Below are 26,690 nucleotides of genomic sequence, written 5' to 3'. Positions count from 1 at the left end.
ACAGTAGTGTTTAATTTCAGTGGCTAGAGAAGGCTGAAATTTAGGAAGAAATCTAGAGAGGAACCAGCTCAGAGGGGTGACCAGTCCTCTTCAGGCTGTGCCGGGTGAACATATTAACAGTACAAATTGTAATAATTAATAAATGCATGTGGGCTGAGTACAGAGTCTATTTAAACGGAGTCCAGGTCAGAAGTATGACAACACGGGGGGGTGGTATCAGCAGACTGGCAGCTGGAATCCTCAGGTATTTTCTTGATCTGCAACACAACCAGGATGACTTTGGACAGGGATAGCAATGAGTCTTTCAAGCCTGGTACTCTGGAGGTGTGGGTCAAGACCTCATGTCCTCCTAAGTTTAAAAGTCTACAAAGATCTACAAGAATTTATAGGGGAGAAGGGGAACTGACCCTACTCCCCAGAACAATAACTTAGCAGCGTAAGCCCCACCAAACTCAACCACCCTGAATGAGGGATGAGTATTGCCCTCAGAGTACAGCCCAATTGCACAAGAGCGCAACAGAAAGACAACAAGCCTGTGACTCCGCCCCTGAATGTGATGGGAAAGAGAGCATCCCAGTGGCGATGAGAGCCCACCTGGCAAGACAGCAAGGGTGGACAGTATCAAGCCTTTCTGGTCACCTTCACACCCCAGGGCCAGGCTACACCTAATCATAGACCGTGCTGTAGAGATGAGTCTTTAGTAGACACTTGAAAGTTTGCACTAAGTTTGCATTTCTACCCTTAATTGGCAGATCGTTCCACAGTAGTGGAGCTCTATGAAAGAAAGACCTGCCTCTGGCTGTTCGTTTAGAAATTCTAGGTACAATTAAAAGGCTTGCATCTTGATCGTAGGTTACGTGTAGGTATGTACGGCTGGATCATATCAGCAAGATAAGTAGGAGCAAGTCCATGTATTGGTTTACAGGTTAACAATAAAACCTTAAGATCAGCCCTAACCCTAATAGTCAGCCAGTGTAAAGAGGCTAGTACTGGAGTACTGTGTTAAAACATTTTTTGTTCTAGTAAGGATTCTAGCAGCTGTGTGCTAATTGAAGTGTATGTATTGATTTATCAGGGTAACCGGAAAGAAGACCATTGCAGTAATCTAATCTAGAAGAAACAAAAGCATGGATTTGCATCATTTTTTGATAGAAAGTTTCTGATTTTTGCAATGTTTCGAAGATGAAAATAAGCAACTCTTGAGATATATTTTATATGTTCATCAAAGGAGAGGTCAGGTTTGCTGAGGTTTCTTACAGTTTTTGGGGATACAACCATACAGCCATCAAGGTTCACACTGAGATCAGCTTTGAAGACTGGAGTGTTAATAGGAAATAATGCTTATAAAGTCCCACTGGGAGGAGACCCCGGGGAAGACCTAGGACATGCTGGAGGGACTATGTCTCCCGGCTGGCCTGGGAACGCCTCGTTGTCCCCCCAGAAGAGCTGGAGGAAGTGTCTGGGGAGAGGGAAGTCTGGGCATCCCTGCTTAGACTGTTGCCCCCGCGACCCGGCCCCGGATAAGCGGAAGATGATGCTATGCTATGCTTATAAAGTAAAATAATATTAGTACCATTGCACAATTAAGCGAGCCCCAAACTGTTTGGTTAAATCACAAATATGTTTGTCTTACCACACCAACTTCAGAGATTTAAGGTTGTGGACTTAAATCAGACACCAGAAGATCTGGCATGTACCAGCCCATGTAGTCAACAAGTAGATAGAGCCTAAATGTAATCACAATTACCCTAGTCTTAGGAAGAGACTCATGGTAGAATGCTTTACATGTCCTCAGAGAGTCTACTGTGGGTGTTTATTGGTCTGGGGCTTCCTCACCAAAAACATTGTTGATATGAGACTGTGTGATGTGTTTTCCTCTTCTGACTAGAAATGACTTAATATCTCAATGCCGTAATGAGTTTATTGCTGCAGCCAGGACCCTGTGGTCTTTCACAGTGCAGATGAACCCTCCAGGTCAGACTGATCTACCCACAACAGACTATCTGGGTAGATCAGAGAAGGTAACCAGCTGGTGGTGACTCACTGACCCTGTTAAAAACCTGTGGTTCATCTTCTCCAAGTCATTATGGTTTCGAGGCTGACGTTTGGCAGCTCCCTCCACAGATGTTCTATTGGATTAAGGTCTGGAGACTCCAGGACCTTAATGTGCTTCTTCTTGAGCCACTCTTTTGTTGCCTTGGCCGTGTGTTTTGAGTCATTGTTATGCTGGAATACCCATCCACGACCCATTTTCAATGCCCTGGCTGAGGGAAGATTTGACTGTAAAGATTTGACGGTACATGGCCCCATCTATCGTCCCATTGATGCGGTGAAGTTGTCCTATTCCCTTCAGCTCAATGACAAGATCCTCCGGGACCGAGGGAGACTGAAAGTGCTTTTGTGTTTCTTCCATTTGCGAATAATCGCACCAACTGTTGTCACCTTCTCACCAAGCTGCTTGCCGATGGTCTTGTAGCCCATTCCAGCCTTGTGTAATTCTACAATCTTGTCCCTGACATCCTTGGACAGCTCTTTAGTCTTGGCCATGGTGGAGAGTTTGGAATCTGATTGATTGCTTCTGTGGACAGGTGTCTTTTATACAGGTAACAAACTGAGATCAGGAGCGCTCCCTTTAAGAGCATGCTCCTAATCTTTCTGATTGAGAGGGGATCATACTTATTTACTTATTTCACTCATTAATCTGCAAATCACTAAAAAAAATGTTTGACGTGTTTTTCTGGATTTATTCGTTGTTATTCTGTCTATCACTGTTCAAATAAACCTACCATTAAAATTATAGACTGATCATTTCTTTGTCAGTGGGCAAATATACAAAATCAGCAGGGCATCAAATATTTTTTTCCCTCACTGTAATTAATCCACTAGAGAACTGTCAGAAATGGATGGAGAAAATGTTCATATGCAAATAGCACTTGACTATCCGCGTTTGTCAAGGACAACATTAAACGCAGTTTTAAATGGAACAAAAAAAAAAACATTTATTGAGGGAGTATGTACATTGAATCTGTTTATCGACAACAATACAATTTGTCATTTTAGAATCAGTTTCTCAATTAACGATTTCTGTTTAATGTAAAAACATTTATGGTTCTCTTTTGTACTTCAATTGTTTTTATTTGCTTTGGTCACTAAACGAGAGGTGACTTGACACACACCACCCCACAGATGGCATGAACTAGTGCTGGCAATTATTTATTTTCCTCCTTTCCTTTACATCACTTGGCTCATTGCAAGTTCACAGAGTAAGGTGCACTACTACTACTACTACAACTACTACTACTGGTTGTCCCACCTAGACATTCACAGCATCTGTGAAATTACTTACATGTAAAATATTATGGCTTCTTTCCGGTGTGGATTCTCATGTGACTTTTAAGTGACTGTGATGAAGAATATGCCTTCCCACAATCTGAGCATTGGTAAGGCTTCTCACCGGTGTGTATTCGCTCATGCTTTTTCAGGTTTCCTAACAATGTGAAACTCTTTCTGCATTGGGAGCATTGGTAAGGCTTCTCACCTGTGTGTATTCGCTCATGCCCTTTCAGGTTAGCTAACAAGGTAAAACTCTTCCTGCATTGAGCACAGTGAAAAGGCTTTTCTCCTGTGTGCGTCCTCTCGTGCCTTTTCAAGTTGCCTGACTCTGTAAAACTCTTTGCACAAAGAGAGCAATGGAAAGGCTTCTTTCGCGTTTCCCCTGTGTGTATTATCTCATGCATTTTCAAGGACCCTAACCGGGTAAAACTCTTACCACATTGGGAGCAGTTATAAGATTTCTCTCCTGTGTGTGTCCTCTCATGTCTTTTCAGACTCGCTAACCAGGAAAATGTCCTTCCACAATAGGAACATTTGAAAGGCTTCTCTCCTGAGTGAGTCTTCTTGTGTGACTTCAGTCCCCCTGATGAGGAAAATCTCTTTTCACATTGGAAGCAGTAATAAGGCTTTTTGCCTGTGTGTATTCGCTCATGGGCTTTTAAATTTTCTACCAACGTGAAACACTTGCCACATTGAGAGCAGTTAAAAGGCCTCTCGTCCGTATGTCTCCTCATATGTTTTTTCAGGTTTTCGGAGTCTGAAAAACTCTTCCCACACAAGGAGCAGTGGAAAGGCTTCTCTCCTGTGTGTGTTCTCTCGTGTTTCTCAAGCTGTCTTAACAAAATAAAACTCTTCCCACACTGGGAGCAGAGATGAGGCTTATCTCTAATGTGCGTCCACTGATGTCTTTTCAGTCTAATCAAACAGATAAATCTCTTTGTGCATTGGCTGCAATGGAAAGGCTTCTCCACTGTGTGTATTCGCTCATGTGCTTTTAAATTCTTTAACTTGGTAAAACATTTTCCGCACTGGGGGCAGTTAAATGGGTTTTCCCCTGTGTGTTTTCTCTCTCCTGTGTGTGTTCTCTCATGTTTTCTCAGTTCACTTAACTGGGCAAATCTTTTGCCACACTGGAAACAGTGAAGGGGTTTCCCTCCTGTGTGCCTCCTCTCGTGTCTTTTCAGGGATGCTAAATTGGTAAAACCCTTTGCACACACAGAGCAGTGGAAAGCCTTCTCCCCAGTGTGCATTCTCTCATGCTTTTTTAGGTTCTTTAACTTGGTAAAACTCATTCCACAGTGAGAGCAGTAGTGTGGTTTTGTTGGTTGGGACGTCTCTGGCTGCTCTGAGTCCTGACTCGCTTCTGCCAAAAGAAAACAGAGTAGTTAGTAAATAAGTCACTCTGGCTACGAGCATCTTCTAAATTACTACAGGATAAATACTAAACACGAATAAAGGCCTAGAGTAAGATTGAAGCAAGAAATACACAGGACTTAAACTAGCCAACATCACTTAACTTCACATTCCAGCTTAGGATTCATCCTTTCATTTTTCTATTGTCATGCAAGACAATTTCAGGATGCAATGTTGAGGAATGCCTGGAAATGCCTAAAAACACTCTCTGCACTTCTAGCAGCTTTGTTATCATCAATGACTATAGTTCTGTTGAATTTACAGAGGTCATATAGCAAGGTTTTGAGTGCTCAGATTAGCCACATACAAAAACCAGGTTGGAAGAAAACGTCCAGACATTTAAAGAGTGCTCACATTAACAGTACATAAAAAATTATTATCAACAGAACAGTAGGTGTCTTAAAACAATATTAAGGTATGTTTTGGTATGTATAGCACAGCAGTTTAAATGGATTTTCAAGAATTACATTCATCTTGCACACACTTTTTAAGCTTTATTCAATGAAAATGTGTCTTGTTGTAATTTTGCTGTTTATGTTCATTACAGATGTTTTTGACTTGCCACTACAGAATGCACTCATGACTCTATTCAATGTGCACCAAAATAACAACATGTCTTTAAAATGCCATGTTAAAAGCTAAAATATATCATTTGAGAAATTAGCTTAAATTAGCTTCACTTCTAATCTTGCATTCAGTTGATTCACACCTGATCCAGGTGAGCATTTCTAATGGACTGTTATTAAACGGTGTAAAGTTATATTGTGTTGGTGGTCATGTGGGAAAGATATCACATGTTGGAGATTCCCACAACAGTAGAACATGCAGGAAGTGGGGCGAAACAAAAGACCATCTAGCCAGCTTTTGAGAGACCCTGTCAAGTAGATACCAGCAATACCAGACGATATTCTACCGTCAACTTCCTTTAAACTAGATGCTGAGCATGAAGGTCTCCATGTGAATCCAGGTAAGTAGGATATACAACAATGAATACATCCCCAAATCCCTAACCATACTTTTAAATAGGTTAACATTACATGATGTGTCAAATATAGAATTGTTTTGGGGAGGAAAGGATTCCGTCTACATTTTATGATATCCATTACATTCACAAGTTCATCTTCCTCCTCGGGTAACAGAGACCAATGTGTACATTTTATTTTGTTAAAACAATAAAATGGCCCTTACTTTGCAGGATTATGTCTACTTCTTTCTTGTCTTCTATCTCAGTTGAACTCATCCTCCATGTTTTCCTGCAATCGACCAGCCGCACAGACACCCTCTTCAGAACCAGCAGTAAGGTGTTGTCAGGAGACACAAGACCCGGAGGAAGGCTAGTAATGTCCTGGTAATAACAAAAAGACCAAGAGAGACACATTATGATGGATGCTGACAGCACCGTTGTAATAAAGCGCTCAACAGAAGGTGGTCTCTGCTCCTGATAGAGCTGTGCAGAACCAGACCCAGCTGTACCATGTGGTCTTCTGATCTTGAGTAACACTTCTCTGCCATGGCAGCATAAGGATGTTGTTGAGGCTCTTCAGAGGATCCTGCTGTGTGAAAGAGAACATCAAAACAGATATCAACTGATGACCTCCTACTGCAAACACAAGGTCTTACAATGGGCATATATTTCATCATGGCATTCCAAACAAAGATATGGTGATGAAAATTAAAATGGAATTGATCCTCAAGTTACAGCTCAGACACTTGATTCAGGATAATGGGGAACAAGTCGGCCCATGGAGCAGGCTAAAGCTTAAGGATTAGTTGCCATAGAAATGGACACAGGTAACTGGTAAGGCCAACTTCACCAGTTAATTTTTAGTTAAATTCAGAATTGACCAAAGTAAGCTCACTAGCACCTTAATCCTGCTACCTAGTACAGCCCTCAGGAATTAAACAGCTCTGCCCACTTGGGATATTTCAGTTATATTATCCAGCAACCAATGACTAGGCCTCCCTTCTGTGTATCCTTTCCCCAGAATTCTCTCATGCTTTTAACAGGTTGCTGCATCTGTGTGACTCTCCAGACTACAGGTAGGCTGAAGGTTCCTTCAGAGGAGCAAGTCAAGTTAAACTCCTCTCATCCGAGGTGCAAATGTACTGGCTTTTCTCAAGGAACTGACCTCTCCGACCTTCCCAGTGTTATTGTCTGTAAACACCAATGACCTAATAATAAATGAATCAATTGTACCAACAGCAGACTGAGGAAGTTGAATGTCAACACCCGAATGTTTCTTATGGAGAGGGTGTTGACACTAGTGATGGCCATTCCAGGCTTCATTACCGTTCTTCTAGCAGCAGGACGTTATGCTAGCAGTGCTAACTGAGATTTTCCTTTTCAAAATAAATCCTGCTGCTAAAATAACACTAATGAAGCCTCGAATGGCCATCACTAGTTGACACTGGCCTCTTATGGTGGGCTGTCAGCAGCTGGTAAGACTATTGTCAAGCGGACAGCGAGCTTCCAAGCACTATGGACAGCAGTGCAGGGGGCTTTAGGTGCCACGCGCTGTAGAGTACCAGTGCGTATGGTTATAATTTACCTTGCCACTAAGAAAATATTAGAGTACAGTAACTTTTAGAAAATAGTAATAATTAGGCCAACCTTCTGGACTACTTCAAAATTCTAAAAGGATGGTGGTGAAATATATTTTCAACCCTTTCTGTATTTCTGAGAACCCGTCTTAGACCGTTTCTATATACAGACCTTTTCAGGATCCTTGAGACCCTTTTGCACCACACTTCTGTACTGCTTATGTCAGGCACAAACCCACTGCTGCAGGTTTAGCACTTGTTTTGAATATCTCAGTTAACTCCAGTTAGAATGCCTCGTAAAACATAAACATACATCTGTTTAACTACTACATTATTTATGCTTGCTGGTGTAATACTCACGGCCGTTAATTAGAGTTTCCTCCTCTATTTCTTCTTCCTTCACTTTTAAAACGTATTCCTCCTGATTCTCTGCAAAAGTATCTTTCTCCTCCTTCACTGTAACAAATGTGATTGCCTCCTCATTCACTTTTATTCCCAAATCGCCATCCTCCTCTTTCGTTGGGATAGTCCCTCTCCCCTCTTGCAACCGAAACATGTATTTCTCTTCAACTGTAACATCATCCATTCTGAAAGCTTGTCCCTTTTCCACTGAGAAAACCTTAATCAGCTCTTCCTCTTTCACTTCAAAGTGTACTTTATTCTTCTTTTAGCGTGCTACTCGATAATTACGTTTCCTTTTTCTTTATTCTGAAACATTCTTCGTGTCCTTTCGCTGTCATATCTTCGTATTCTCCTTTAATTAAAATGCTCTGCTTTGAGTTTTTCCTCTCCGTCCAGTGGACCTCCCCTTCTTTATTCGGGCGAAAGTCGCTCACTGAGCTAATGTAGTCGCAAATGTTAGCTAGCTACCATTTGCTCAGTATCAATGTCAACACATTTAATAAGCAACTTACGCTTATGTTTCTTTGAAGTAAAGTCCAAATAACTGTACTAAAATACATTCGCAAGAATGTCTGAAAACCGTTCAATGTTTCGGTTTTAAATTGACCAAAAAGCTTTCGAGGTGGTTGAATGAAGAAAATGCCCATCCAGGTTTCGTTCAGTCCTGTAAAAACGTCAATCTGCATCCAATCTCATATCGCCATACCCACTAAACGAGGAAAAAATGAAGGGTGGTCAAACAATGTTGGTTGGAAACGCTTTATGGAATACAACAAATAGTTTTATAACATAGCAAAGCATAGGAAACCCGTAATAAAGAGACCAGCTTTGCTTCCGTATATCTTCTACCTATCAGCGTCTAGTGAGCAACATTAAAGAAACACTTCCGGGTCACGAAAATCTGGAATTTTTCAAAAAAAAAGAGACTAACGAATTACTTAAAAACTGAGATAAATTGAGTTTATAAATTTTTTGAGAACATGTACCTCTCAAAACATTGGCAACAATTCAAATATGATCATATTTAAGAGTAATTTCGATAAAAAGTGGGTGTTAAAACACGTTCCAAGGGTAAAATTCAGACAATGGCAATGACAGAATATGGAATACATATTGCCTCATAGCTCATAAACTATTGAATATTCCACAGAGAAAGCAGTGTAGGAAATGTCCAGGAGAATGTGTAGAGTAAGACAAACCTGTCTAATCATGGGGAACGGTGTGCTACATCTAGCAACACAATATTTCCACACCCTCTTTTTCCACAATGCAACTTAATGGATATGAAATACATATTGACTCATACAGAAAAAACTATTCTATACGCCACAGGGAATGTATTGTAGGAAATGTTTAGGACACTATATAGAGTGTTTATGTGTAAAAGAATCAAGGGGCACTGTGTATTTGCAATTGTTGCTGGCATTTTACTCCACCCATCCCATGCAACTCAATTGATATTAAATACATATTGCCCTTTACAGAAAAAACTGTTCCATATGCCACAGTGAATGTATTGTAGGAAATGTTCAGGAGAGTTGATATAGTAATTATATTCAAAGAAATCAAGGGGTACTGTGTATTTGCAATTGTTGCTGGTGTTTTACTCCGCCCACCCCGTTGGCCACAATGTAACTCAATGGATATTAAATATATATTGGGCTATAAAAAAAACTGTTCTATATGCCGCAGTGAATGTATTGTAGGAAATGTTCAGGAGACTCTGTACAGTGATTATATGCAAAGAAATCAAGGGGCGCTGTGTATTTGCAATTGTTGCTGGCATTTTACATTCCATTGGCCACAATCCAAATGACTGATTAGCCATCAATTTAGACCTTAAGTCATCCAACATTGTTCATTGCTAGAACAATCTTGCTGTCGTTGCATGACAGTAACGATTTTTGTCTGATCGCCGCTCTTTTGAAGTACATGGACATGCATCTAAGTTGAGAAAATTCCCTAGACTTTTTGTGTCATGATGCTTGTGTAGTTTCACCTTGGTTTGGCCGTTGCCTGTGGAAAGGCTAATTTTGATATGCTAATTTGGGAGTTGTTTCAATATGCTTCCTTCACATGAGCGACCGTGTGGCACAGTTGTTATTTGATTTTCTTTGTGGATGTTTTCATCATTTTCACATTTGATTTTGTTAGATGTTTGGTTTGCGACTTTTATTGACTGACTGTTAGATTTCTCCCAACTGTTGATTTTCTTTTCATGTCTGTCCTGTTATGGTTCTGCTTTCACTTGGAGTCATTTTCCGTTGACTCTGTCGTGAAAGCAGGGGGGGATTGTATGAAATGATTATCTATGATGATAAAGAGTTGAACTTAGAGTTCAAAGCGAATTAAATAAGTACTTAAAGAGTTACATGAAGAATTTAGTTTTTCTGAATATGTATATAAACTCTAACATGGTTATGGTTGAGTAGAATAAATCTTACCATTTTGAAATGGCTTAGCTAAGAAATAACGAATTTGATGGGAGTCTTACTGTTCAGTTTGTTTAATATTTGATTAGAAGTAATCATATTGATCTCATGCATTATGGAATAAGTGGGTAAAAACGTGCAGGGAGCACATTTTGTTATTCCTTACATGTTTGAACTCTCTTAGAAGAGACGCAAACTTACTGGGGACAGTATCAAAATTGGGTTTTCTAATTCAAATGTAATTTCTGTCCTAGTAGGCAATCATTGGAATGTTAATGGTTAACAGATGTTTCTGTGAGGTGAATGATGAGACAAAAATGTTTGTTTACTATTGTCTGGCCTCAAGATAACACCCCTCTGTCCTATGAGATTGGATCTGTTCTTAGGTTAATAGACCATCCCCCACTCCAGGTTGAGCTCTTGGGATAGGGCAAAAAGGGGGGGGGGGTCATGATTTATGACAGGATTACTGAAGTGTCTTTATGTGCTAGGATTATAGGAGACTTGGAGACATTCACACTGAGTTTCATCTTGTAGAGAAATTAGGCTAAATAACTGTTATGTTAGCTGACCTTCAAGATGGTGTGAAATGTTTTGATTTGCAATAAGGTATTTGATCCTTTATGTGAAACAATGGTGAATTTGATTGTAGTTCCGATACAACACAATCAGATGCAAATTATACAGGTGAACTGAGAATTGTTCATGGACTACTATTAGAGAATGGTACTTCAATGTAAGCAAACTATCTTAACTGATGAGTAATTGAAACAGTAATGAGAAATTGTGTTCTTCTGTACTTAGAAAAGAGTGGAATTGTTATTTTGCTACACTAGCAGAACAGAAGCACCAGAAATGTTAATGTTTTAACAATACTGTTACTGATTGCAGCTGTTCTGGTCTGTTTGGACAGGGGAAGTGGAAAGACATAGGAAATATAGGGTTTGAGTGTTTGATAGTGTGTGGTTCTAATGCATCAGCGAGATGCAACAAGATAATGTAATGGACATATTTGTGATGGTTTACTGTGCAGTTGCAACTAATCTTCTCAAGGATAATTCACACTTCAGGTACAGGACACTTGAAAGCGATTCGGCAATAGAGGACTTGTTGGATCCCAGAGAGAGACTGAGTTTGACTTAAAGGACAACTGTGAGGTGGGCTGAGATAAGACGGATCTCATACACACACACACACACACACAGACTGTCCTGTCCTACAGCTACGAGTGGAGTCTACTCTGGGGCGCTGCACGTCTACATGATGCCGGATTCCTGTGAGCTGGACTAATTCTAGTCCTGATGATTCTGCCATGTGATGGAGAAGGCAACCTCCAACCGAGAGGATGGAGGTGAAGGAAAGCTCCAGTTCTGGACAACGTTTACGGGGGCGCAGAAAGACCAACTGCACGACATCATGCTACGCTGGTTGGGTCCATACCAGGTACATCTCATCTGCTGTCCAGGTAGCTGAGAGAGGAACCTGGGGTCGACGACACGCTACATGAGGTGTTTAAAGGTTAGGCACAGTGAATTGAAGTCACTGAGGGAAAAGTGAATTTTCTGGTACTAGTAACCATCACTTCCAATCCAGCCTGCAGCTATAGAGCCTTTAGCTAAAACTGGTCATCTTGGCATTCACAAAGGAGAACACACAGATTCTCCTGACCTGGCTGATAAAGCAGCTAGAATGAAGACAACCAGAGCTGTGTCTGCATTTGAGCTCTGAAGGACAACACCTGGGAATATACATCTGACTTTTACGTTCTGTTACACCGGCCTTCCAAGAAATGGTTCATAACTGACTGTCTGACGTTTGGAGGAGCAGAACATTTGTGATGACTTTGGAAGTACATCTAATTGGAACCATGAGCGGACTTTTCAGTGAATCGAGTAATTGACATGAGAGGACTCCAGACAGACCCTCTCAATTAACCCCACGGGCAAACCATTAGTCCCCCCCAGATGCCTAGAGGGCTGTACCAGGAGAGTAGTGCAACAACTCCATTACAGTATCTTACACAACTGCAGTTGGGAAATATTTTAGACCAACTCATTCATACTTTAGCCTATTCAACTTAATTATGTTTTACGCCTCTGTGTACACATCCATCCCTGAAAAATGAATATGCACTATGGCTCAGCCAATCGGGGCACACCTGTCCCTGTATTACTGAGTGTGCCCTACTCACACCTGTCCCTGTATAACTGAGTGTTCCCTATTTACACCTGTCCCTGTATAACTGAGTGTTCCCTATTTACACCTGTCCCTGTATAACTGAGTGTGCCCTACTCACAGTCTCCAGATAACGTTCTTCAGCCAGAAAACATGTGGGTCTGCAGGGCACAAAGTCTAGTGGACTCGACTCCACTCTTAACTGAGTTACATTCACAGGTTTAATTAAAAGGGACAACAGATTTCATTGAGCTAATTCCAAAGTGTGTTCAAAATTGAGAGCTGTTCAGCTGTCATTCTGCGTCTTCCGGGCCACCCGCAGACTCAGAATGATCTGCCCCCTCCGGCACACCCCGTCGTCAGGCCTGAGCCCATGGAGGTGGGAGGTGCTGCACAGAGGGAGACGGTGCGGTATAGGGAGTGCTCCTTTTGTGGGAGGAAGGGGCACTCTGCCTCCCACTGCTACCAACAGAGAAGGGTTGAGAGGAGGAAGCCTGACACCCCTAAACCGAGTCAGGTGAGTAGACCACACACACTGTCAGGGCTCTCTGTGAATCACATGACTAAGGGCTTCGACAGTAAACCTCTGGGTACTGGATCAGTAGAGAACATCACGGTGCCCCTCACTTTGACTATCCAACACTCCCATACAGAACAGATTGAGTGTCACGTTATTCGTTCTCCTGCTTTTCCGGTGGTTGTCGGGACACGATCCTACCATTTCCTGGTAGCAGAGGGTGTAGACAGGGTGGTATCAGGGGTGTCAGGAGAGGTGTCTGGGTGTTTCCGTTGGTGCGACGTCGGTGGAAAGTCCAGACAATGTCTCTGCAGTGCGCATTCCTCCGGAATATGCCGATTTAGCCTTGGTATTTTTGAAAACCACGGCTAGCCAATTACCACCACATCGGTCCGGGGACTGTGCGATAGACACAGACAGCGGCGGTGGAGAACTATGTGGCCGAATCCCTGCGGCAGGGGCAGATCCGCCGTTCCACCTCTCCCGCCTCCTCAATATTTTTTTTTTGTGCGGAAGAAGGATGGGGGTTTGCGTCCATGCATTGACTACAGGGCGTTAAACAAGATAACGGTCCGGTACTCCCATCCTATTCCCCTGATTTCCCATTACATCGATTCAATGCATGGGGCGCGCTTCTTCACAAAACTGGACCTCAGAAGCGCGTACAATTTGGTGAGAATCCGAGTGAGAGACAAGTGGAAGATGGCCTTCAGCACCACCACGGGTCACTACGAATACCTGGTGATGCCGTATGGGTTGATGAATGCCCCGGCAGTGTTTCAGTCCTTTGTGAACGATGTGTTTAGGGACATGATGGGGCGCGGAGTGGTGGTTTACATTGATGACATCCTAGTGTATGCGTGCTGAACATGTGTCTCTCGTTCGCAGGGTGTTGAGGCGGTTGTTGGAGCATGGTATATGCGCTAAGGCAGAGAAATGCGTGTTCTTCCAGCGAGCCATTTCCTTTCTCGGGTTTCAAATTTCCGCCGGTGGGGTGGAGATGGAGGTTAATCGCGTGTCGGCCGTGCGTAATTGGCTCGTTCCTACCTCGGTTAAGGCAGTACAGCGGTTTATTGGGTTTGCCAATTTCGACCGTAGGTTTATACGGGGCTTCAGCAAGGTGGCAGCTCCTATTACATCCTTGTTGAAGGGTGGGCCGAGCCGGATCACCTGGATGAGGCAGACAAAGCGTTTCGCACTCTGAAGAGAATGTTCCCCTCTGCCACTGTTCTGGCTCACCCCGACCCATCACTGTCGTTCATATTTCACACTTTGGTACGTTTCGGGTACAAAGAATGCCAAGGCAGACGCGCTGTCCCGGCTATGCGATGTGGGTGAGAGGCGGGTGGATGATGCACCGATTCTGCCTGCCTCTTGCATTGTGGCGCCGGTAGTGTGGGACGAGGACGCGGACATTCAGCGTGCAGTAAGCAGCGATCCCGGGCCTCCTCAGTGTCCTGCGGATCGCCAGTACGTGCTGCTGGATGTTCGTGACCGTCTCATCTACTGGGCCCACACGTCCCCTTCCACGGGTCACCCAGGCATAGACCGTACTGTGCGCTGCCTTACCGACAAGTACTGGTGGCCTGGTCTGGCCAAGGATGTGAGAGTGTACGTGTCCTCCTGTTCGGTGTGCGCTCAGTGTAAGGCACCTAGACACCTTCCGGCAGGTAAGTTACATCCTTTGCCCGCTCCACAACGACCATGGTCTCACCTGTCCATTGATTTTTTGACTGATCTTCCCCTCTCGCTTGGCAATACCACGATCCTGGTTGTTGTGGACCAGTTTTTAAAGGCCTGCCAATTCCTCCCTCTCCCCGATCTCCCAACGGCTCTACAGACCGCAGAGGCGCTGTTTACTCACCTCTTCCGGCACTATGTGGTTCCAGAGGACATAGTCTCTGACCGGGGTTCCCAATTTACGTCCAGGTTCTGGAGGGCCTTTATGGGCTGGTTGGGGGTCTCGGTCAGTCTCACCTCCGGGTTTCACCCTGAAGCGAATTGGCAGGTGGAGCGTGGGAACCAAAACCTGGGGAGCTTCCTGAGGTCCTATTGCCAGGACGGGCCGGGGGAGTGGTCGGAGTTCCTGACTTGGATGGAAACTAGACACACTTAGACATTGACTACTGGGAGTGTCAGACTCTGACTGAACCACTGTCTTACTCTGGTGACACTCTGAGGAGACCACCTGACATTCCAGTTTAAAGGTCTCTAGTATTCTCACACAGCTTCTTGATCGGTAGCATTAACATGCACAGCCACATGTCACAAGGATCAGCAAACACTTCCTGGAAGCAGAAAATGTCTCAGTTCTGCCACGTCTCCATACTCACCAGACAGGTCACCCATTGAGCATGTTTGGAATGTTCAGGATCCAACAGTGTTCTAGTTCCAGACAATATCCAGTAACTTGGTTACAGACACTGAAGAGTAGTGAGACAACAATCTACAGGCCACAATAAACAGTCTGATCTACTCTATGAGAACATGTGTTGTGCTGCATCAGGAAAATTAGGCAAATGGTCAGTTCTGATACAGATTGGTTTTCTGATACACCTGTTTTTTGTGATCAACAGATCCACATCAATGTTCCCAGTCATGTGAAATCCATAGATTAGGGCCTAATTCATTTATTTTATGATATCTTCAAAACTGGATTCATAATAACTGTGGGTTTAGCTGATTTGACATTTGACAAGCAGAGTGGTATTGCTTGGTTACTTGTAAATCCAGACATGATTTTCATTAAAATGATTACATTTGTAACTTTAGACCAATTAACTGCATTAGATAGAGTATATTAAATAAAATAATTATTCATTTCATTATTGGTAGACTACATGGTCTGACGTGTGTTTTCAGTTGTATAAAAAATAGGTGTATTTCTTGATATCCCACTACTTTTACCTGGTAGCAGAAAATTAAAAACTATACAGCAGGAAACAGATATATTGAGACAATAGAAAAAGACAACAACTTGACAAAACCACAATTAAAAGGCACATCTCATGAAGAAGTTGCAGGTGTCAGTAAATGTGTTAGTGATTAAGTCTTTAAAAGAGGCAATGTTGACAAAAGTAGATCTCAGATGGGGGAGTGAGGCTGAAGAGGGTTTTGTATAATAAAGCATTAACTAGTGTATCTTCTCTCAGGTATATAGGGATGGACAGTTTATGGTGCTGTACAGAGTCTAGTTATGTCTTTCTAAGGATAGGTCACTAACACTAACAGGTCACTTTAAAAATGTCAGGTCCTTTCACAGGTTTGAGATACAGAGAAAGTTTTAGTAAATATGTGAGATCTCTAATTGTTTGACATGCATTCTCTTTCTGCACTCACAGGCTGTCACTTCTGCTGTTATGCTAATTGTTCTTGAATTGGGAGAAATGATGACCTAGACCTTGAAGGTAACACAGAATTGAGACTATTTACTCTGGCTATGATAGATCAATAATGCCCTCTACTGGCCAGACCTGATATCTGACATCTGAGTTCACCACAGAACCAGGAAGTCACAGAAAACAAACCACTCCTCTGAAAAAAAGCAGTTCAAGGAAAACGAAAGTAATCTCTTGTTCTTTTTTCTCTGTTTATATGTGTGTGAAAAATGGCACAGGCTATAAACTCAATCAGTTGTTCAATCTGTTTAGATCTACTGAAGGATCCAGTAACTATTCCCTGTGGACACAGCTACTGTATGGGCTGTATTAAGGGCTGTTTGGATCAGGAAGATGACAAGGGTATCTACAGCTGCCCCCAGTGCAGACAAACCTTCATACCAAAACCTATTCTAAACAGGAACACCATCCTGGATGAATTGGTGGAGAATCTGAAGAAGACAAGACTCCAAGCTGCTCCTTCTGATCTTTATTATGCTGGACCTGGAGATGTGGAGTGTGATTCCTGCACTGGGAGAAAGCTCAAAGCTGTCAAGTCCTGTCTGGTGTGTCTGGCCTCTTTCTGTGAGACTCACCTCCAGCCTCACTATGAATCTCCTGCCTTTAAAAAGCACAAGTTGGTCCAGGCCTCCACACAACTACAGGAAAAGATCTGTTCTCATCATGACAAACTACTGGAGGTTTACTGTCGTACTGATCAGCAGTGTATTTGTCTGCTCTGTACAATGGATGAACATAAAGGACATGATACAGTCTCAGTTGCAGCAGAAAGGACTGAGAAACAGGTAACTAATGTTTGTAATGTCCTTGGTTCTGATCCCCCAAACATCAAGGAGATACTGTATCTATGTCAGTCAGTTCCTGATCAAGACAGTTCATCCTAATTTCTTCTGCCTCCCCTGTAACATTTCCCCAGGTGGTTGATATGAAAGGAACTGGATCATAATCAACTTGCCTGATTAAATGATGGTTAAAGTAAAGCCTTAATCTGTAGTATATTGGCCCTGTACCACAAACTAGTGGTATTCACAGATATGTTCAAAATACAACATTTTATCTGTTATCCGTCTGATTCAGATACAACGTTCTGTAGTTGACAGTCGGATCAAACATGGTAACCAAGGATCTGAGATCAGAGTGATAATATATATCGACTATATGTACCGACTATATATACTGACTATATATACAGACTATATGTACCGACTATATGTACCTACTATATGTACAGACCATATCCGAAAATATAAGAAAGAACAAAGAATCCTGATTATAATAATAAATATGATATAATTCAAAATCACTACACCATGCTCATTACATTTGTTTATGATGTATTTCTCTGCAGAGACAGTTTGGAAAGAGAATTGGGGAGAGAGAGAAGAAGATTCAGGAGTTGAGACAGACTGTGGACACTCTGAAGGTGAGTGTTGTGGCTGATATAAATACATGTACAGGACCAATCAGAAGTTTGGACACACCCACTGAATGGATTAGTGTATCTAAACTTTGGACTGGCACTGTATATTTACATTTACAATCTGTCTGTAATCTTGGTGATAGCAGAGTGAATTAACTTAAATTAGACCCACTTCCCTCTCTGTGTCCTAACAGCACTCTGCACAGGCAGCAGTGGAGGACAGTGAGAGGATCTTTACTGAGCTGATCTGCTACATTGAGAAAAGACGCTCTGAGTTGAAGGAGCTGATCAGAGCTCAGGAGAAGGCTGAAGTGAGTTGGGCTGATGGACTCTTGGAACAACTGGAGCAGGAGGTTGCTGAGCTGAGGAGGAGAGATGTTGAGTTGAAGCAGCTCTCACACACAGAGGATCACATCCATTTCCTGCAGGTGACATCACTAACTTACCTTACAATACTCTGTAATGGATCCCTCTTGACTTCTTTACGGGTGAAATGGACTGGAACTTAATTCACTGTCTGTCTATGTCAAAACCTATTGCTTCTTTCCCTCTCTGTAGAGTTTCCAGTCTCTCTGTGTCTCTCCTGGATCTGAGGTCTTACCCAGTATCACTGTCTATCCACATATCTCCTTTGAGCATGTCAAGAAATCAGTCTCTGAACTGAAAGATCAAATACAGGATGTATGCAAAAAGGAAATGGACCGGATATCTGGGCAAGGTTGGTCAAAATGATTGTTATAACATTAAACGTTGTGTTTTTACTCATCATAGAAGGATAGAAGGGGAAGGATAAAGGAGCAGAAGAGTATGAATGACCTCAATATCTTCAGTGAATAAATGTAGTTATCAAGTAGAAATCTGGGATCTGTCAACAGTTATTGTTGTTCACACTGATCACATGTGACAGGTGTAAAAGAGTTTCGAGACACCATGGTGATTATTATGCTGCCTGCAACATCATCCAGCATGACCAGTTTGGCGGTGGGTCAGTGATGGTCTGGGGAGGCATATCCTTGGAGGATCACACAGACCTACACATGGTAGCCAACAGTAACCTGACTGCTGTTAGGTACCAGGATGAAATCCTCAGACCCATAGTCAGCCCTGACGCTGGTGCAGTGGGCCCTGGGTTCCTCCTGGTTCAGGACAATGCCCAGCCTCATGTAGACAGAGTGTGTAGGCAGTTCTTGGATGATGAAGGCACTGATGCCATTGACTGGCCCTCACATTCCCCAGATCCAATTGAGAACCTCTGGGACGTTATGTATTGAGAACCTCTGGGACATTATGTATTGAGAACCTCTACGATGTTATGTATTGAGAACTTTTGGGACGTTATGTATTGAGAACCTCTGGGACGTTATGTATTGAGATCCTCTTGGGCGTTATGTATTGAGAACCTCTGGGACGTTATGTATTGAGAACCTCTGGGACTTTATGTATTGAGAACCTCTGGGACGTTATGTATTGAGAACCTCTGGGACGTTATGCACTGAGAACCTCTGGGATGTTATGTATTGAGAACCTCTGGGACGTTATGCACTGAGAACCTCTGGGACGTTACGTATTAAGAACCTCTTGGATGTTATGTATTGAGAACCTCTGGGACGTTACGTATTAAGAACCTCTTGGACGTTATGTATTGAGAACCTCTGGGACGTTACGTATTAAGAACCTCTGGGACGTTATGTATTGAGAACCTCTGGGACGTTATGTATTGAGAACCTCTGGGACGTTATGTATTGAGAACCTCTGGGCTGTTATGTATTGAGAACCTCTGGGACGTTATGTATTGAGATCCTCTTGGACGTTATGTATTGAGAACCTCTGGGACGTTATGTATTGAGAACCTCTGGGACTTTATGTATTGAGAACCTCTGGGACGTTATGTATTGAGAACCTCTGGGACTTTATGTATTGAGAACCTCTGGGACGTTATGTATTGAGAACCTCTGGGACTTTATGTATTGAGAACCTCTGGGACTTTATGTATTGAGAACCTCTGGGACTTTATGTATTGAGAACCTCTGGGACGTTATGCACTGAGAACCTCTGGGACGTTATGTATTGAGAACCTCTGGGACGTTATGCACTGAGAACCTCTGGGACGTTACGTATTAAGAACCTCTTGGACGTTATGTATTGAGAACCTCTGGGACGTTACGTATTAAGAACCTCTTGGACGTTATGTATTGAGAACCTCTGGGACGTTACGTATTAAGAACCTCTGGGACGTTATGTATTGAGAACCTCTGGGACGTTATGTATTGAGAACCTCTGGGACGTTATGTATTGAGATCCTCTTGGACGTTATGTATTGAGAACCTCTGGGACGTTATGTATTGAGAACCTCTGGGACTTTATGTATTGAGAACCTCTGGGACGTTATGTATTGAGAACCTCTGGGACTTTATGTATTGAGAACCTCTGGGACGTTATGTATTGAGAACCTCTGGGACTTTATGTATTGAGAACCTCTGGGACTTTATGTATTGAGAACCTCTGGGCCGTTATGTATTGAGAACCTCTGGGACGTTATGTATTGAAAACCTCTGGGACGTTATGTATTGAGAACCTCTGGGACTTTATGTATTGAGAACCTCTGGGACTTTATTTATTGAGAACCTCTGGGACGTTATGTATTGAGAACCTCTGGGACGTTATGTATTGAGAACCTCTGGGACGTTATGCACTGAGAACCTCTGGGATGTTATGTATTGGTGCTTCCGATGCCACCAAGCAGCACCACAGACTGTCCAGAAGCTCACTGATGCCCTGATCCAGGTCTGGGAGCAGATCCCCCAGGACACCGTCCACCGTCTCATCAGGAGCATGCCCAGATGTTGTTGGGAGTTCATACAGGCACGTGGGGACCAGACACACTACTGAGTCACATTATGAGTTGGAATTGCAGACTGTGATTGCAATTGTTCACTTTGATTTCCAGTGTGTTTAAATCCAGCCCTCAATCGTTTGGTGATTTTGGTTTCCGTTGACCGTTGTGACATCATTTTGTTCTCAATGAATTACACAATGTACAGTGAAGATTAGATTATCTTAAAGTCCATATTCATATTGGTAATAGTTTTAAACTACTTGTTAATACATAGTATCTTATAGTCGATATCCATATGGGCAATGGGATAAAACTAGTTGATAGTACATGGTATCTTCTAATAGTCCATCTCCCCTCTAGTTACCTGTATGTAGATTACTAGTAGACATGATTAATGTGGACCTGTGATATATGAGTCTGTCTGTCTCCATAGTGACTACAGTTCAGATTGGACCACCTGCTGAGCCCAAGACCAGAGAGGATTTCTTAACATGTGAGGAAATACAACCACACACACACACACAGACACACACACACATCGTTGTTTGCACTTCATGTATATGTACACACACAACCTTAGACATGCACACACACACTCATAACCGTACACAGGTGTAAATTCTGTTTCTTTGCATGTAATTACAATCTTACACACACACACACGCAGACACACAAAAAGACACAGATAGAGAAGAAGAGACAGAGACTCAACTGTAAAAAATATGCAACAGACACTCAAATAACCAAAAACTAAACCTTAAATTTAACACCAATTCAACCTCCTCAGAAACATGTTGTACCAGACTAGCCAAACTCAACCCTCAATCTCACTGTCAGCATCCCCTCAAACATACCCACCACATCCACAGATCCCTGTCCTCAAATAAAATGTTTCCTAGTCTTCCAAACAGCTAATTTAGCAACCCCTGACAAAACAATTCAGCAAGACCACCACATCCCGTTTAGTAAAACTATACTTGGGTCCAAATATAAACAACCGAGAACAGAATAACTCACCCAAAACACACTCCCAAACAAGAGGAAACCAAAATACCCACCCCAGCACTAAAATGTGTACCATGACTAAGCACATGCTGCCCCCCCACCACATGCCCCAGTCAACCTCATTAGCTTCATCACTATGTGTCTCCTGTAGGAAAACGACATTACGTTGTTTCTATGTAATCACATCCAATACCCAAGCCCTCTTATTCCAATTCCTCCCTCCATTAATATTAAGAGAACCAACCTTTAACACCTCCATAAATTAAAGAGGGAAAACAGAAGAACACACAGAGAAAACAGAAAATGGGTAAAAGACACCCTGGGATGTATGATATCCATTATTGTTTAGATTTTCTGAACAGCCCGTCATGCATAGAAATCAGAAATCCACAAAGAGAAAAGGATGAATAAATTAAAATGGGCCGCCAAAACTCCACACACACACACACACACACACCACTCCCAGCATGCACAGAGAGAGAGAGGAGACACACACACAATACGCACAGGGGGAGACAGACACACACACACAGAGCAAGGGAGACACTGTCACTGAATTAATTTTTCTTCCTCTTAGATTCCTGCCAGCTGACATTGGATCCAAAAACAGCAAATCAGAACCTGTGTCTGTCTGAGGAGAACAGAAAGTTGACGTGGAGTGATAAGGCCCAGTCCTATCCTGACCATCCTGACAAATTTACCTACTATTACCAGGTGTTGTGTAGAGAGGGTCTGTCTGGAGTCTGTTACTGGGAGGTAGAGTGGAGTGGGGAGTGGGTTGGAGTAGCTGTCTCATATAAAGAGATCAGCAGGAAAGGAGATGGTGATGAGTGTTTGTTTGGTCATAATGATCAGTCCTGGAGGTTATCCTGCTCTACGTCCAGATGCTGTTATATCCACAATAATACCAGGACTGATATCTCTGTCCCCTGCTCCTCCAGAGTAGGAGTGTATCTGGACCACAGGGCAGGAACTCTGTCCTTCTTCAGTGTCTCTGACACAATGACCCTCCTCCACAGAGTCCAGACCACATTCACTCAGCCACTCTATCCTGGGTTCTGGGTTTATAAAGGAAGGTCTATAAAGATACTGACACTTATTCAATGATCCATCTGTCAGTCTGCTTCTATCAATGTAAGACTGATTGACTGTGGCTAAAGATTGATTTCGGGTTAAAGATATCATATAGAACAGCATGATATTGTTAGACATTTGTGTGGAACACTGTGAGCCAGAGCTCTTGTTTCCTGAATGAACATGAACACATAATGAGAGATACACCTCAGTGGTGAATGGAGTTCATTGACAGCTGAAACGAACCAATCATCATAGAGTTTAGTTTAGTCAGTGTCTAAAACCCTGCTGAACTATTTTTACAGAGACGTATCTTCTTAAACTATGGGAAGTAATTTTACTTGGTTGTTTATGTGTCAACCGAAACATATTTATAAATATATACCATGTGTATTTAAAACATTATTCAATGTTGTACAAACTGATTTTATTTTGAAAATAATGTAATAATTGGTTGTGTAGAATGTTTCTGTGTGAGGAGATTTCAAGTAAATGTAGTTTTCATTTGTTGTCATCTAGTGTGATTGATGGGGCAGATAGGAGTTGGTTCACACATTTAATTAACATTTACCTTTGGTTCATGTTCAGCATACATCTATCTGTTCAGTATTTTATGTTTATGTAGTAGTTATTTGTAAACAGTCTCATGCTTTCTAGTAAATTCTACCTGTTCTTGTCTATAATTACTGTCCAATCTAATTGTTACATTTGGGAAACGTTGTAGAGAGGCTAGTTTTTAAATTTCACTGAAACTTAAGGAAGGATTTGCTGTAACTTCCATCATTATAAAGAGAGTTTGATTGTACAGGATCCTTAAATGGATCTTTGAATGGTCCATATATGTCCTCATGTCTTGTCAGGTGCTCTTGTTGATTAAAGCATTTAATCAGAATCAGAATCTGCTTTATTTACCAGGTATTTGGACACATACGAGGAATTTGATTATACAGGCTCATGAAGTGCGTACTTCTAAAAACAAACCAAAACAATAACATAGTAAGACTGAAGAGACAATATACAGAACACATAAATACACATAATAAACCAAAATAATAAGATAGTAGGAGCCCGTGAGGTTGAGAGGTTCCGATTAGAGGTAGTCGGGATCACCTCTACGCACGGCTTGGGCTCTGGAACCACACTCCTTGAGAGAGGATGGACTCTTCACCACTCTGGAGTTGCCCATGGTGAGAGGCGGCGGGCTGGTGTGGGTTTGCTCATAGCTCCCCAGCTCTGCCGCCATGTGTTGGAGTTTACCCCGGTGAACAAGAGGGTCGTTTCCCTGCGCCTACGGGTCGGGGATAGGTCTCTCACTGTTGTTTGTGCCTACGGGCCGAACCGCAGTGCAGAGTACCCGACCTTCTTGGAGTCTCTGGGAGGGGTGCTGGAAAGTGCTCCGACTGGGGACTCTATTGTTCTACTGGGGGACTTCAACGCCCACGTGGGCAACGACAGTGACACCTGGAGGGGCGTGATTGGGAGGAACGGCCCCCCTGATCTGAACCCGAGTGGTGTTCAGTTATTGGACTTCTGTGCTAGTCACAGTTTGTCCATAACGAACACCATGTTCAAGCATAAGGGTGTCCATCAGTGCACGTGGCACCAGGACACCCTAGGCCGCAGGTCGATGATCGACTTTGTTGTCGTCTCATCTGACCTGCGGCCGTATGTCTTGGACACTCGGGTGAAGAGAGGGGCGGAGCTGTCAACTGATCACCACCTGGTGGTGAGTTGGATCCGATGGTGGGGGAGGAAGCTGGACAGACTCGGCAGGCCCAAGCGTACTGTAAGGGTCTGCTGGGAACGTCTGGCCGAGTCTCCTGTCAGAGAGATCTTTAACTCCCACCTCCGGCAGAGCTTCGACTGGATCCCGAGGGAGGTTGGAGATAATGAGTCCGAGTGGACCATGTTCTCCACCGCCATTGTCGAAGCGGCCGCTCGGAGCTGTGGCCGTAAGGTCTCCGGTGCCTGTCGAGGCGGCAATCCCCGAACCCGGTGGTGGACACCGGAAGTAAGGGATGCCGTCAAGCTGAAGAAGGAGTCCTATCAGGCCTGGTTGGCTTGTGGGACTCCTGAGGCAGCTGACGGGTACCGACAGGCCAAGCGGGCTGCAGCCCGGGTGGTTGTGGAGGCAAAAACTCGGGCCTGGGAGGAGTTCGGTGAGGCCATGGAGAAGGACTATCGGCTGGCCTCGAAGAGATTCTGGCAAACCATCCGGCGCCTCAGAAGAGGGAAACAGTGCCCTACCAACGCTGTTTACAGTAGAGGTGGGCAGCTGTTGACCTCAACTGAGGATGTCGTCGGGCGGTGGAAGGAGTACTTCGAGGATCTCCTCAATCCCGCTGACATGTCTTCCATTGAGGAAGCAGAGGATGAGGGCTCAGTGGTGGACTCGTCCATCACCCGGGCTGAAGTCACAGAGGTGGTCAAGAAACTCCTCGGTGGCAAGGCACCGGGGGTGGATGAGATCCGCCCTGAGTACCTCAAGTCTCTGGATGTTGTGGGGCTGTCTTGGTTGACACGCCTGTGCAACATCGCGTGGCGGTCGGGGACAGTGCCTCTGGGATGGCAGACCGGGGTGGTGGTCCCTCTTTTTAAGAAGGGGGACCGGAGGGTGTGTTCCAACTATAGGGGGATCACACTTCTCAGCCTCCCCGGGAAAGTCTATGCCAGGGTTCTGGAGAGGAGAATACGGCCGATAGTAGAACCTCGGATTCAGGAGGAACAGTGTGGTTTTCGTCCGGGCCGTGGAACACTGGACCAGCTCTATACCCTCTACGGGGTGTTGGAGGGTTCATGGGAGTTTGCCCAACCAATCCACATGTGTTTTGTGGATTTGGAGAAGGCATTCGACTGTGTCCCTCGCGGCATCTTGTGGAGGGTGCTTGGGGAATATGGGGTCCTGGGTCCTTTGCTAAGGGCTGTCAGGTCCCTATACAACCGAAGCAGGAGCTTGGTCCGCATTGCCGGCAGTAAGTCAGACTTGTTCCCAGTGCATGTTGGACTCCGGCAGGGCTGCCCTTTGTCACCGGTTCTGTTTGTAATTTTTATGGACAGAATTTCTAGGCGCAGCCAGGGGCCGGAGGGTGTCAGGTTTGGGGACCACACGATTTCGTCTCTGCTCTTTGCAGATGATGTTGTGGTGTTGGCCCCTTCTAACCAGGACCTTCAGCATGCACTGGGACGGTTTGCAGCCGAGTGTGAAGCGGTGGGGATGAAAATCAGTACCTCCAAATCCGAGGCCATGGTCCTCAGTCGGAAAAGGGTGGCTTGCCCACTTCAGGTTGGTGGAGAGTGCCTGCCTCAAGTGGAGGAGTTTAAGTATCTAGGGGTCTTGTTCACGAGTGAGGGAAGGATGGAACGGGAGATTGACAGACGGATCGGTGCAGCTTCTGCAGTAATGCAGTCGATGTATCGGTCTGTCGTGGTGAAGAAAGAGCTGAGCCGCAAGGCGAAGCTCTCGATTTACCAGTCAATCTACGTTCCTACTCTCACCTATGGTCATGAGCTTTGGGTCATGACCGAAAGGACAAGATCCCGGATACAGGCGGCCGAAATGAGTTTTCTCCGCAGGGTGGCTGGGCGATCCCTTAGAGATAGGGTGAGAAGCTCGGTCACCCGGGAGGAGCTCAGAGTAGAGCCGTTGCTCCTCCACATCGAGAGGGGTCAGCTGAGGTGGCTTGGGCATCTTTTTCGGATGCCTCCGGAACGCCTTCCTGGGAAGGTGTTCCGGTCCCATCCCACCGGGAGGAGACCCCGGGGAAGACCTAGGACACGCTGGAGGGACTATGTCTCCCGGCTGGCCTGGGAACGCCTCGGTGTCCCCCCGGAAGAGCTAGAGGAAGTGTCTGGGGAGAGGGAAGTCTGGGCATCCCTGCTTAGACTGCTGCCCCCGCGACCCGGCCCCGGATAAGCGGTAGAAGATGGCTGGATGTACACATAATAAACCAAAATAATAAGATAGTAAGACTGAAGAGACAATATACAGTACACATAAATACACATAATAAACCAAAACAATAACATAGTAAGACTGAAGAGACAATAGTGCAATGAGCAGGGTATAAAGGGTGCTGGAAATATTTTTGTACAGGTATTATTATTAACATAATGGGGGTGGATGTGAATTTTTTTTTTTTATGTG

The 26,690-nt window shown here is 43.8% G+C and overlaps 2 protein-coding genes across 4 annotated transcripts in view; one reads left to right on the top strand and one right to left on the bottom strand.

The window, feature by feature from the left end:
- Nucleotides 1–2,850: 2,850 nt before the first annotated feature.
- LOC105007651 (gastrula zinc finger protein XlCGF26.1-like) lies at nt 2,851–8,526 on the bottom strand. 2 transcript variants are annotated; one of them, XM_010866649.4, is made up of 4 exons: nt 7,648–8,526; nt 6,220–6,299; nt 5,935–6,091; nt 2,851–4,696 (listed from the first exon to the last, which is right to left on the bottom strand). In XM_010866649.4, the coding sequence occupies exons 1-4, from the start codon at nt 7,871–7,873 to the stop codon at nt 3,357–3,359; spliced, it is 1,803 nt and encodes a 600-aa protein (XP_010864951.3). In that variant the 5' UTR covers nt 7,874–8,526; the 3' UTR covers nt 2,851–3,356. The 2 variants fall into 2 exon arrangements, with proteins under 2 accessions (XP_010864951.3, XP_010864953.3); XM_010866651.4 differs by having other exon boundaries at nt 6,220–6,296.
- A 7,754-nt stretch (nt 8,527–16,280) lies between these two features.
- The window catches only part of LOC117594493 (tripartite motif-containing protein 16-like), a 49,980-nt gene continuing 39,570 nt past the window's right edge, over nt 16,281–26,690 (top strand). Inside the window, exons 1-6 of one of the 2 annotated variants that reach the window (XM_034292140.1) lie at nt 16,281–16,996; nt 17,560–17,634; nt 17,826–18,059; nt 18,190–18,349; nt 20,901–20,960; nt 22,050–23,403. In XM_034292140.1, coding sequence (XP_034148031.1) covers nt 16,421–16,996; nt 17,560–17,634; nt 17,826–18,059; nt 18,190–18,349; nt 20,901–20,960; nt 22,050–22,579 — 1,635 coding nt within the window. In that variant the 5' untranslated portion in view covers nt 16,281–16,420 and the 3' untranslated portion in view covers nt 22,580–23,403. Of the gene's footprint in view, nt 16,997–17,559; nt 17,635–17,825; nt 18,060–18,189; nt 18,350–20,900; nt 20,961–22,049; nt 23,404–26,690 lie in introns of those variants that run through there. The other variant, XM_034292141.1, reaches the window with a different exon arrangement.

This window comes from Esox lucius, chromosome 5 (assembly GCF_011004845.1).
Source record: "Esox lucius isolate fEsoLuc1 chromosome 5, fEsoLuc1.pri, whole genome shotgun sequence".
NCBI classification, from domain to species: domain Eukaryota; kingdom Metazoa; phylum Chordata; class Actinopteri; order Esociformes; family Esocidae; genus Esox; species Esox lucius.
This window is presented reverse-complemented; position numbering and strand designations above follow the sequence as displayed.

Bases quoted from the DNA above. Each gene is read 5' to 3' on its own strand.
- LOC105007651 (XM_010866649.4), bottom strand. From the start codon at position 7,873: ATGGATGATGTTACAGTTGAAGAGAAATACATGTTTCGGTTGCAAGAG. The intron at 6,300-7,647 runs GTGAGTATTACA...TCTTTCACACAG, and splicing joins GGAAACTCTAATTAACGGCC to CAGGATCCTCTGAAGAGCCT. The intron at 6,092-6,219 runs GTACAGCTGGGT...TGTTATTACCAG, and splicing joins CAAGATCAGAAGACCACATG to GACATTACTAGCCTTCCTCC.